Source organism: Sinohyriopsis cumingii, chromosome 13 (assembly GCF_028554795.1).
Source record: "Sinohyriopsis cumingii isolate HCF-2022 chromosome 13, ASM2855479v2, whole genome shotgun sequence".
In the NCBI taxonomy this organism is placed as follows: Eukaryota; Metazoa; Mollusca; class Bivalvia; order Unionida; family Unionidae; genus Sinohyriopsis; species Sinohyriopsis cumingii.
This window is the reverse complement of record NC_142973.1, coordinates 11914028-11927682: the sequence shown is the minus strand read 5'-3', so window position 1 is coordinate 11927682 and position 13655 is coordinate 11914028. Positions and strand designations below refer to the sequence as shown.

At 36.8% G+C, this 13655-nt stretch overlaps 1 protein-coding gene across 1 annotated transcript in view; it reads left to right on the top strand.

Annotated features, from left to right (window-relative positions):
- The window catches only part of LOC149784946 (importin-7-like), a 119976-nt gene that overhangs the window by 57496 nt on the left and 48825 nt on the right, over positions 1 to 13655 (top strand). The window contains exons 11-14 of the mRNA XM_089978593.1: positions 28 to 127; positions 1084 to 1277; positions 8666 to 8755; positions 10457 to 10622. Of these exons, the coding sequence (XP_089834719.1) occupies positions 28 to 127; positions 1084 to 1277; positions 8666 to 8755; positions 10457 to 10622 (550 nt within the window). The remainder of the gene's footprint in view (positions 1 to 27; positions 128 to 1083; positions 1278 to 8665; positions 8756 to 10456; positions 10623 to 13655) is intronic.

Below are 13655 nucleotides of genomic sequence, written 5' to 3'. Positions count from 1 at the left end.
CCTCTTGGGCCTCTTGTTGAATTTCAGCCCCTTATCCAGGAGGTAATATTTCCACTGATGTGTCACAGTGATGAGGATGAGGAACTCTGGAACACTGACCCACAGGAGTACATTCGCATCAAATACGGTCAGTAGCAAGGATAGATTCAGAGCAAATCAATCCTTGTTGTTTTTTTGTTGTTACAAGCTCACTATACTGTGTATTGTGTTATATCTGTTAGTCCGACACACAGTAGCTGAAGTTTACCACCATCCACAGTTAACTAATGTTGCAGATGGCTCGCTTTTGGCGGGTGTCAAAAGATGAAGGTCACTGTGACTGAAAGATGAAATGTAGTTTCTGCCAAAAAAGTTTTTGTTACCTGCATAAAGGACTATACAACTTAGTTTGGGTGTAAAGGGTGCCATTTATAGTACTCTTGTTTTGAAAGTTAAGTTGTAATGAACATAAACAATATCTGCATTTAGTGTGAAAACATATTATGCTTCTCCTTGAGAGATAAATAGTCAGATCCAGAAAGAAAGTGTTGAACATCAGCTCTGACCATTCCAATAACAGCTTCAGTTATTTAAATTTAGAGTCATTAGAACCAACTTCACATCCTGAAACATTTGTACAAATACAGACCCAGTTGTGTATAAAAAGATCCAATTAACTAAATTCTAAATTATTAGAACAATTCTCATGTTGCCCAGAGAGTTAATATAATTTAGTTAATGCTGTAGTAAATAATGTTTAAAAAACCCATTAAAAATGAATCATTGTTATGAAAATATTGAAAGTACTTTATTTGCATTCCTGCTGGATCTTTCTAAGTTGATCAAATGGGACAATACCTAGTTTGTTACCAGATAAAGTGGCATCCTTTATTGGTGTGATAATTGGTTTTGTAGTTTTCCCTCTGATTTTGTACCTGATGTTTTTAGGGATAAAATAACATTGAAAAAGTTAAATTTCCTTAAGAATATTTAGAAAAATTTGGTAAGTTCTTGAAAAATCCCTGAAAAGTAAAAAATCTGAGGCTTTATGAACCATGTTTGGTGCTTTGTTTATGAACCTAATTGTATTATTGTCTCTTCCAGATGTTTTTGAAGATTTCTTGTCCCCAGTGATTGCAGCTCAGACTCTGTTCTATTCTGCTGCATCCAAACGTAAAGAGGTTCTGCAGAAAGCCATGGGTTTTTGCATGCAGATTTTGACACAAAACAGTGTGGACCCTCGACAGAAAGATGGTGCACTACACATGATTGGCGCTGTAGCTGAGGTCCTCTTAAAGGTGAGTTGTTGTGTTTGCCTGTTGGTATTTGTACAGTTGTTTGTGACCACTCCTGTGGCCTAGTGGTTCGAGTATCTACCTCTGATGTGGAAGGTCACAGGATTTGAACCCTGGCCAAATTATACCCTATAAAAATGGTACTAACAGCTACCTTGTTACGCGCTCAGCATTAAGACGTTAGTGTTAGGATTGGTCGGCCTGGTGTCAGGATAATGTGACTGGGTGGGACATCATGCTACATGTCGCAGTATGATGCCTCAGTGCGACATCACTATAAACTGCCACACTGCGGACATCGAAGTGATTTGACTTAAATAATTTTAAGTTACATTAAAAGACCAAATCATACACACATATTTGTTTTTTGTTTGTTCTTGACAATCTCTGTTCTTTGGACCCTATCTAGTCATGAATAATGGTATGTGGATGTATCTGAAGATAAGGAACAGAGCCACTTTAATTGCAATAATGCCATATTCTATTGCATTGCTTTTCTTATCAGGGACTCAAAGTTCACAGTGCAAGCTTAATATATCTCCTTCAAATTGGAAGTTCAGAATTTTAAAAGAACTTGATCACAGTCTGATTCTTTAGTCATAGTCAGCATGTAGAATATCATCTCTTTTTCGTTGAATTATCGTGCCAGTACACATGTACATCCAGACATTCCATGAATTTCTTCTTCATTACTGCCATTACTGCTTTAAACCATTTTTTTCTGTGGTTCTTTTTGCCAAATATAACCTTTGTGTGTGTGCGCGCAAGTCTTTTTGTCCCCAGTCCTTGCATTAATAGCCTGTGTATTCCTTTTTATATATTGCTCAGTGAAGCTGTACTTCGTTGTTTTTCTCAAAATTGTTGCAAGGGTAAGTATCACCTACCCTTTTTTTTTTTGTTCTGGGTTACATTTTTTAAAAATTTTTCTATTTCAGCACATTAATATATCTAAGGATGTGGGTGAATGGGGGCACTTAAGACCCCTTTGGGACACTCACCACACCTGTCTAATAGAGCTGGGTATCACAAATAATTTTGGACATAGTTATTTCTGAACATACCATATGTACCACAGTGAGCCAAAGTTATATCAGGGACCAACAATTTAGTGTGCTGAAGAAAAAAAAATCTTGATCTTATTTATTGCAAAATAACAGCATATCATCCATTATATTATTTGGAAAATAATGCCTTGATCTGATTTATTGCAAAATAACAGCATATCATATCCATTATATTAGAAAAAAATTCTTGATCTGATTTATTGCAAAATAACATATATCCATTATATTATTTGGAAGAAAATTATCTTGAGATAAAAGAAAATAGAATATCTCTGCTCAGAAGAAAATCTCAGCCTTCCCCTCATTTGTTAATGTGATGGCGACATTAAAGCCATTAGAGATCAAATATTTTTGTTCAGTGGAACAAAGTATGGGTCAATTCTGGTAGCTTGTTAACATCAGTGACTAGAAAATGAAGGATTCGTTTAGTTCGTGCCCTATTGGCTTCTGCAGACTTGATTTTTCTCTGTTTTAAAGCAGAATTCCGCTTTTCTCCCGACTTGAATCTGATTTTTCTTGATATAGTCCCTTTTTTTAAATTTCATCTCCGATCCGTTTTTTAAAAAATGAACTGTTCAGTAGCATTCCGCAATGACCCTTGTAAATTATTCATTCCATATATTAGTTACCACACGACTCTGGTAAAGAGTATTCTGATTGGTCAAAGGTTTAAATTCATCCAATGAATCTTTGTGTAATGGAAACTGATGGCAATGGAAAGAAGAAGCATGATTGCAATACATGGTGTTCTGAGTTGAGAGAGACCATAAAAAAAGTTAAGCTTTTTTTTTGTGTGAATGGAAGCCTAAAATCATGTGTGCTTCTGTTGACATGTACGTAAATTTTTGATCTTGACCTTGACATAAACTCAACAAATTAGTAACAATAAACCAGGGGGCAGGGAGTTCACATTTGCATCAACATAAGAGGCTTGTTGACATAAGCGGTTAGCACTTTATTATATTTTGTAATATTCACTATTTTCTGACAAATATTACTTTTTTATAAATAAAAAAAATAATTTTGTTGCATTATTTTGTCCTGTAAAATGAAAACATGTTAAAAGCATTACTTTCATAACTAGAATTACACGGGAATTTCTTTATGTTCTTTATGATGCAAGGTACCAGTATGGTGAGAATGTACCATGGTATGAACCTCTGGAAAAAATACGGTAAAACTGGAAATCTGTGCACCTCTATTGCTGAACATGTACTAAATGTACATTTATTGATAAATGTCCTGTTGATTGTCTGTGGACAGATGCAGAATGGGGTTTGGCATAAAGTGGCTGAACTTGCTGTTGGAGGAAGAAGGTCTGGATCACTTCATCCTACTATTTATCACAGAACCAAACAGCTCGGTATTCCTCTACAGCATATAAGACTGCTTGATTTGTACAGAGAAAGAAATTGGTTATTGTCTACTTTATATTCCTTCAGTTAAGCCGAAATAGGGGCCCCGAGTGACCGAGTGGTCTAATGCGCTCTCCATTATGGATCACTGCCATCTCACCTCTGTCTGCGTGGGTTTGAGTCTCAGATTCGGCTAATGTGGGTATGTGAGAAAGCTTGCCAGTAGCTTCTCGTGGGTTGGTGGTTTTTCCCGGGTTCTTCCTCCACCATTAATACTGGCTGCCATGCATAGCCTTTTATGTGCTGAAAAATGGCGTTAAACCCCACAACAACAACAACAACAAGCCGAAATAAAAAGCTCGTGTTGAAGGGTAAAAGAATTGATTTACTTTACCATATTAGTCCTCTTGACAGAAATAATCAATTACTCCATAGAGGGGACAATTATTGTTGTTCTAGGGTTTAATGCCATTTTTCAGCACAAGATAGGCTGTACACTGCGGCCAGTATAACTGGTGGAGGAAGAACCCCGGAAAACAGGGAAGAACCACTGACCCACGAGAAGCTACTGGCAGGCTTTCCCATGTACCCATGCTAGCCGAGCCTTGAGCTTTGAATTTATGTCATTTCTCAACATTGTTCTATTTCATGATTCTTATCGGTGTGTAATGCTTGATAATGTTAGGTTTAAGATATTTACAATCTCTTCCTACATATTTCTACAACAAAACAAATACTGTTAGTCTTCAAACCCTGCCTGTTCATACTGTATAGTGGCATTATAATTAGAGCATGTAAAGAAAATACAGCAAAAAAATGTTCAAGCTTAACTTGACAAATGTATGGGAATGTATGAAAAATCAACACCCATTATGTTGTTGTTGTTGGGTTTAACGCCATTTTTCAGCACAAGATAGGCTATACATGGCGGCCAGTATTAATGGTGGAGGAAGAATCCGGGAAACCCTCTGAAAGAACCACCGACCCATGAGAAGCTACTGGCAAGCTTTCTCACATACCAACATTGGCCAAATCCGCGACTCGAACCCACACAGACAGAGGTGAAATGGCAGTGATCTGGAACGGTGAGCGCTTTAGACCACTCGGCCACTCGGGGCCCCTAGAGGGGACAAAGTCATGAAATAAGTTGAGCTTTCTTGCAGAATAAAATACCATCATCAGCATGGTTGATGAAAGGTTTTGGAAAAAAATTCAATTTGTAAATTTGGTCCAGGTTTGTTGTTGGACTGTAGTTGGCCTGTACCATGTTAACTTAACAGGCCTTGGCTATTATGACTGCTCAGATGCTGTAGTCACTGTACACAAACAAGGTTATCTGCACAACATTATCATGGCAGGTGGGTGACTAGGATAATTGAAACAGATTGGGATAATCAGTTCAGGAAGCCTACATGCCCATTTGGACAGGAACCGAGACTGTCTTCTCTGATTCAGAGAAATTGAAAGGTCTTGGACCCTTGAATTTCATTCTAGTGTTGGTGCCTGTTAGTGCTAGATCATTGGTCCCTTCCAAGGGAGGGAGAGGGCCATTGCCTAGGAGCAAGTAGGTTAAGTGCTATCGACTGATAAGAGACATTTGTGCATACACAAAGTCAGGAAAGAGCAGCAAGTTCACCAGAGTCTGATCTGTAAGATCTTAACTTGTTGGATCTTTGAAATGATGGTATGGAGACAGCCTGGATAAGCATCCTTCCCATCCTCTTTCTGAAGGTTACAGCTTAACCCCTTTGGTCTTTTAATGAGTCTTCTTTCCTGCTATGACATTGTGACATAATGGGCTCTAAATAAAACTGTCACCAAAAGACTACTTTTAATGTCTAGTTGGTCTTAAATGACAATGGTGTCTAATTTGTATCCAACATAGCTACCCTGGTGGCCATCATGAAAACCTTATCACTTCTCTGTCTCAACAGAAAATGATATTGACATGGGTTTTTTTTTTTTACCAGAAGACCTCTGCTTTCTGGTTGGTCCTAAATTAAATTTATTCCAATTTGATATCTAATATGACCATTATGACAGCAGCAAGAAAATCTTGTTTCTCCTGCAAATATGTTTCCTGATTACATTAGCATTAGGAATAAATGCTTAATGCCTCCTGTATCCAGCCATCCTTTTAGTATGAGTATTGCCTTTCTGTCTATATCATATCCATGAAGGGCAGTATCTGTAGCTGAATACCTCTCGTTGCCACCAGGTGTCACCAGATTTAAGGTTTGCTTCAGTTGTCATTACATGTTATAAACCTCTTGAAAATCCTTTTGTAGCTGTCATTATCTTTGCTGCATGTTTTTATAAAATGTATATGATGTATTTTGAAATACATTGAAGCTACTATGCAGAATTATATCCTTATCTTCAATGCCGGACTTTTCCTCGGTAGTGATTTTCCAGCTTGCTGAAAATCTGGTTACAAGCATGCCTGGGAGTTGATGGCCTAAATTGCAAGAATTGTTAATAGAGTAGCACATTATTCCAAAGCAAGTGCTGTGACTGCCTCTGCAAATTTGGATTTGGTATGATGAATGACTATGTTCTACATTGCTTAAACTGCATCCTGCATTGTCATTGAGAACACTGTTTGGGGTGCCATTGCATGTTAGGGGCAAGACTGAGGTTGTTGGAAGAGGGTCAGCTCAGGAACTTTCCCTGCAACTTGCCACATAGCATCCACAATCACCTAAGTCATGTCAGTCTTAGCCTCAAAGTAGCAATGATTAGAGACGAAATGAGAAGGAATTATTCAAGGCCCAGAATCAATTTTGTTCCCAAACAAACATCAAGAAACCACAATCCAGTCAGTTTATGAGGCAGCCTTATAGAGGGGGCAGGAGACAGGTTTTTTTTGTCCTCCAAGCCTTACTTAACCAGTTCAAGTCAACAAGTTAGATGTGGATTTTTTTAAAAACTGCAGTCTCCAAGGTTTTATTACAAACTCTTCCTAATGCAAAAGAACAGGGGCAAGCACAGGCTGATCATCAACCCGAGTTCCTCAATCAGTGTATAGTTCAACTGAAATTTAAGATGGAGACCATGATCAATCCAATTCTCTATCAGACAAGGTTGCTGATTGTCTTGATCTGACCAATGCTTACTTTCATGTCCCTATCCTCCCATTGTTACAAATGTTTCATTTTTTTAGTGGGAATATTTGCCACCTTTGATTTCTTTATTTGGTCAGAACATAAACCTGTGAGTGTTTATAAAACAAATGTGAACCATGTTGTCACCCTGCTTTGGCCGACTTCATCCATGGTGAATGGTGCATATTTGGATGAGATCCTCCAGCAACGTACAATAAGTTCTGTTCTTGTCAAAGGCAGAAATGAACTCCTCCCTCTTGAGTTGCATCAGTATTTTAGTGAATTGGGAAAAGTAAGACTTTGTACATCTGGGGTGGGTGGGTTTATCACCAGTCTCAATCTTGTCTGACTTCCTCACATTCATGTGCTAAGGATTGTCAGTCTTGAAGAGTCAATTCCCTATAAAAACTGGATTTCAATGAGAGCCTTTGCAACTCAGAATGAAAATCTACTTATTGCTCAAGAATATTAGATATGGTTTCAAAACTCAACACTTGAAGAAACAGTATTGTCTTGGATTCCTGGAAATTCTTTCAGGATGGTCAGTTCCTTTGACAGACTCTTGTTGAGTATGGTTTATTCTTCATTGTTATGGTTGATCATTTTTTCTTCAGTCGTTCAGCATTTATGACTCTAGTGAAGCAGTGTTTAGTAAACGGAAAGTTTATTTGATTTTGCATTCATTCGGCATTCACATAGCTTTGTTTTCTATTCATTTTATTTTTTCTCACTTGCATTTCAGAAAAGGTACATGAAATGTTTTGGGGTCTCTACCTTCTGAAGAGCATTTTCACATACTTTTTTATCATTATTTTAGCAATTTGACTGGGTATCTCTTAAACAAATTGACCATAAATTTTAATTGGAGTCTGTAATCTATGAAGTTGGAACAAAACAACTTTTTGTCTTGCAAGGCATTGCTGCTGTTGTAGGGTTTAACGCCATTTTTCAGCAAATGATAGGCTATATATGGCAGCCAGTATTAATGGTGGAGGAAAAACCCCGGAAAGAACCACCGACCCACGAGAAGCTACTGGCAAGCTTTCTCACATAACCACATTTGCCGAATCTGAGACGCGAACCCACGCAGACATAGGTGAGATGGCAGTGATCTGTAACAGAGAGCGCTTTAGACCACTCTGTCACTTGGGGCCCCTGCAAGGCATTGCATTAGTTCTTGTACCATGGCTAAAACTATTGCCATGGTTGCATAGCAGCATTTAAGTTGTAATCCAAGGGTTGGTTTGGTGCTCACCCAGGCCAGCTAAAGTATGTTACCTCAGCATGTCCTTTGGGAAGGTACATTGTTTCTATTTTCTCCCCATTGCCATGAATGTGTTAAAAGTGTGTTAAAGCCATCCAACTGTAAATATAAAAAATTGTAATGGAAGGTTACATTATTACATACAGTTGTATTTACCATCTTGGACAAATTTCATCTTATTGGCTGGAGTAAATTTAGACTTGCATAGATATCAATCAGAGCTAATAATTTCAACCTCACTATATTCCATTAACTTACCTGTGACTTGAAAGAAAAATAGTTAATAATTTTCTCCCAATTTGTCAAACATCTTGTGGGTTGCCAGTGGTATTTAATGAAGTTTGCCTCTTATGCCAGCTTCAATAATTTTCAATAAATATCAGAATTATTCCTCAATTTCTTTTGATACTTTCGGAGACCTTTGCACATTGATTTATTATACATCATTCAAATTCAGCTTTTGGATGTATTTGTAATCTAATCTGCACATTGAGAAATCTTGACAGGACATGTACTGCTTGCAAAGTACTGAGAGGTTTAGTTGTGAAATAGATATGTTGCTGTCCAAGTCTTGCAAACATTTCTGTTGTTTTTTTTTTTTCAGCGGAAGATTTACAAAGATCAAGCAGAAATGATGCTGACATCGCATGTGTACCCAGAATTCACTAGTCCACATGGTTTCCTCAGAGCCAGGGTAGGTTTTTATGATTCTACTTTTTCAATTGGTACTTTTGTAGATTGTATAAATCCATCTTCTTCAGGTTCTTTACCTGAATATAATGCATTAAAACCTCCACTATACTACAGATCCACTCCACCAAAGCTAAACAAAATGTTGAATATGTGGCTTTATTCAGCATTGAAAAAAAAAAATTTGAAAAGGAAATTGAGATGGGAGTCTGATAAGACAGGTATTTCCTTTAAATAGAGGAATTGGATCCTCTCAATCAAAAGTTACTACTTCCATCTTGTGTTTCATTGCCCATTATTTCTCAATTTCATTGAACCGCAAAACATGACACACAGTATCTTTTATTTTCTTGGGGCTCAAAAAATAAGACAGTTTCAAGGGTACTTAAATTGGTCATTTTGCCTGTCAAAGTTTACATATTAGTAAGTATTGAATTTCATGGTTTAACCTCTACAAAAACCCCTCCATAAAAAAATTCAAAAGCAAAAAATTAGGCTGATGCAAAAGGTGGTCATTTGAGTATTTTAAACAATACTAATGTATGAGCATGAATCAAAGACTAACAAGTTAAATACTTGCACACACTGTGTTTGTTAAGCCAATGAAGCTAACAACACAAAAACAATATTACCACCTCTATGTGCTCAAATAATATACATTTCAAGATCGATCATTTACACCATGGTTTCATCTGAGTGCTGAACATCAAGTGAAGTCGATGCTACCAAAGTGTGAAGATGCTAACCTAATTGAAACACAATGGAATCTCTCCTTTGTTTGTTCAGCTTCATGTAGAGAACTTCAGCTACAAGACAATAAATAATGAATACAAAGAAGAACTCTTCCACAACTGGTATGTTAACTAGGTCATGCAAGCCAACACAAAAAAGAATGTTACTGGTGCACTGTATAAGTGACCCTTGCAACCTCATTAATCAAGCCAAGTCATGCTGAACGGGACAATTCGTGCTGAACAGTCCAATTTATGCTGCATGGATAATTGTAGCTAATGCAACAGTTGAGTGAAAGATCAGACCTAATTATTGTTTTGAGAAAGCTGGACTTAATAAACCAATTTGGAGATTTTATTAACTGACAAGCATTTGTGTGTATAATGAGATTTGATTAACATGATGTTGGTTCATTAGCTTTGTCCTATAATCACTGAAGTGTAAGATTTAATACTCTGCTGTAATTAGTGTATATACACAGTGTTTCATTAAAAATACAGCTTCAAGCAATACATCTAATATTTTGCAGGCTTGTTCATTTTGATTAAAAATGCACGGATAAAATAAAATGTGTTTTCAGAAGGATTCAAATATTTCAATTTGATTAAGTAATAAATTTAATTTTCATATATTAGTATTTTTTATTATTATTTCTGTCATTTTCAGTATTACTAGTGTTTGAATACCTTGTGCATTTTCTTATTTCTCTCCATCTTTACTTAACTCAAATTGATTTTAAAGGCAGTGAGTGGAAATTAAGCTACTGGATACGTTATAGCTTTGTGTGCATTGGAACAGTATAAAATGTTTTATAAAAAAAATTCAAAGGGTTTTGATGACAAGGAACAATTAAAATTGGTCCCTCACAAAAATTTCTGATACTTCAGTACCTTTTTATAAGAATAACAGGTGTGTAATATTTAATAGAACTTGCAGTCTTAAAGTAAAACAACTTTGCATGGTTCTTTGTCAGGGATGTTGGGTCATGCGCTACTTTAGTGAGCTGAAGTTTAAAAGTGACGGCAATTTGTACCAAGCATTGGAGCACACACGAAGTTGTTTATGCAATGACAAGGAACTTCCAGTTCGAGTGGAGGCCGCTATTGCACTCCAGACACTCATAACAGAGCAGGAAAAAGGTATTTTGGATTGCTTTTCATATATCCTAGTTTGTAATTAGTTCATGTAGCTAATGTTGATCACAAATTTTTCGTATTAAATTTTCACGTGAAAAATCCCATTTGTATGTATTGTTCGAAGATTACTATGCCAGCATGTTATTTATTGTACTGTTTACCCTTTTGTCTTGTTGTCATTTCTTGGAGTGAATGTGGTTTTTTTTCTCTTCTTACAAACTAAGAAATCTATTTACATCATACCCAAATTTGCTCATAGAAATTAACCCCCTTTGCTTCGACAGGAAATTCTGTGTCCATAATGTAAATGCTTTAGCATCCAGATTTATTACTGGATTAGAAACTTCATCTCAATAGCAGCTAGGATGAGTCTGATGATAAAACACATTCTGAGTGTATGTTCTAGAGTTATGACCCTTGATTGTCATAGCATAGGGTTTGCTGATGCACAGCCTTGTGAACACTTTAGTTTCCATGTTATTATATTTCGGCCAAGCTGCTGTCAAACCTTATCACACAAAAGCTTGGTTGAATTCAGTGATGAACATATTCTGAACAGGGTACCTAGAATTAAGGTTTTAGCATGGACACAACACTTTGAACCCCAGCTTCTACATTTATTATTAGATTGAAATCTTTACTATAATTAAATCAGATTGGCTCACAAACTTCTTCTTAAGGGCTCTGAAAAGTTTAATGATGAGTACTTAGTTGTATTGGCTTTTTTGCCTTGAAAAAAATGAGTGGCTATATAAAGGGACATACCTGCCTTGATACAGTTCAACAGCTTCTATGTAACACTTAAGACATAATTAATTCAGGAGAAAATTAACATTTATGTTAATTTTATGTTTAAATATTGTCATTCAAAGCGTTTGATAAATCAATTATCTGTTGTTAGAGGGATATAAATACTTGCTTGTATTGATAAAATAGAAATGTGTCGGTATCTCACAGTGAATGTTCATTTCTTTGATCTTTTGTTTTGTTGTGTTGGTTCTTAATGGTACTTGTGACACTATTGGCTACATAATGCTGAGATAATGGAGCTGGCCTAATCGGGCAATGATCATGTTTAATGAAGCATTATTACTTGAGCTCTTCGATTCTTCAGTTTTTTTTTTTGAATGCTGTAGCTTTCACATTTATTATTAGGGTTCAGCCACATTTTGTGTGGAGCTTCAGTTCAGACAAGTTAATGATGAGTACATTCTGCACATATTTTGAAGAATTACAGCCCTTGAAAAAACTTGACATGTGGATTACTAATTGTTAATTGTCTACACTCTGCCTTGGCTCGTATTATTGTCCCTAATGCAAGGGGACATCAAAATTGTCAGTGTGCATCGGTCTGTATGTGTCCATCCTTTCATGCCAAGTCTTGTAAATGCTCTTGGATACATCTCTTTTAGTGTCAGTCACATACTTGCTATGAAGCTTCATCCAAAAATGATGAGTTTGATGATGAGCATATTTGGGCTGGATTTTAACCAGATTTGATGTGAAGCTTGATTTCAACAGTTTTTCAGATGAGTCTTTAAACAGGCATCGCAAGTGGTACATGAACATTAACAGTCAGTTTTAGCTTCTATGAAGCACAAGAGAGCTATTGTACAAAAACTTGGGGTGTCTGCAATGACATCGGGCATGTGCACATGTGCATGCACATGCGCACACACACACACATACACACGTGCTGCATCATGACCATTCTTCCTAGGTCAAAGGTAACTGGAGTGGTCTTCATAGCACCTATCCCCTGGACAAAGAGAAATAACTTTGTATATACACAGTGCTTGAAATTAGGATATATTTCCACTAACCCATAGGATGACCGTAAACAAATATGTACTGATCTAGCCTAAAATTCACTGATATTGCTCAAATCAACATAAAACAGGTCAATTTCTGATTCAGTATCCATTGTTAACATTAACTCAGGTCGATAATTACTACATTTCACAAACAAGACTGCTTGTAAGTTGAAAGTTCATTTTCATTTTCTGTCTGATTTATCATCAGATCAAGGTTTCTGTTCCTTGATCTAGCAGCTTGTCACAGCTCGATGATATTTCTTGGCTTATAATCCATCATTAGTGTGGTGAGATAAGGACCATCAACAGTAGTATGATTCCAGGGATGATTAAAAAAAGTTTTTACAAACACCAACACACGGGACTTCAAGGGTTTGAACCCCGGCTGAGTTGACAGGTCGGCCTGGTGTCAGGATAATGTGACTGGGTGGGGCATCATGCTAAATCTCTGCGGGATGATGCCCCAGTGCTGCACATCACTATAAACTGACACTGCAGACATCGTAGCAATAAGACTGAATTTTTTTTAAAGCTTTGATTAAAATCCAAACCCACAAAAACTCTCAATTTGGCCTCTCCAGTTTTGGAAGCGTGCAAGAGATATCACAAGGACCCATGTTTGTTTGGTGCTGCTTGTACATCCAGTATAGCTGTCAAAGTGCCCATAATGAAAAATCTTGTTATTGCTGCCCCTGAATGGATGGCTGTATCAGCTTGGGGTTGGTACAATTGGTGCTGCTCAGACATCCAGTATGGCTACCACAGTGGCCATTTTAAGAATCTTGTTATCGCTACTCCTCCTGAATGGAAAGTCATATTGACAATGGATTTCCACTAAATGACATTTTATGATGTCTAGTTCTAAATGAAAAGGGTTCTAATTGGACATTCTATATGGTTGCCACAGTGGCCATCTTGTAAATTTTCTTATTACTGATCCTCCTAAATGGATGGTAATATCACCAAGGAGTTTTCTCTGAAAGATTTTTTATGAAGTCTAGTTGATCCTAAATGAAATTGGTGTTCATCTGAAGTTCATTTTAGCTACCACAGCAGCCATCTTTGAAAACTTCTCATGGTTCATTTTCCTGAATTAGGTTTTCACTAAAAGACACATGATTTTTAGTTGGTCCTAAATGGAAATGGTGCTGATTTTGAAAATCTTGATATGGCTTCTCCTGAACAAAAAGAAATACTGCCATTGGGTTTTTGCCAGATGATT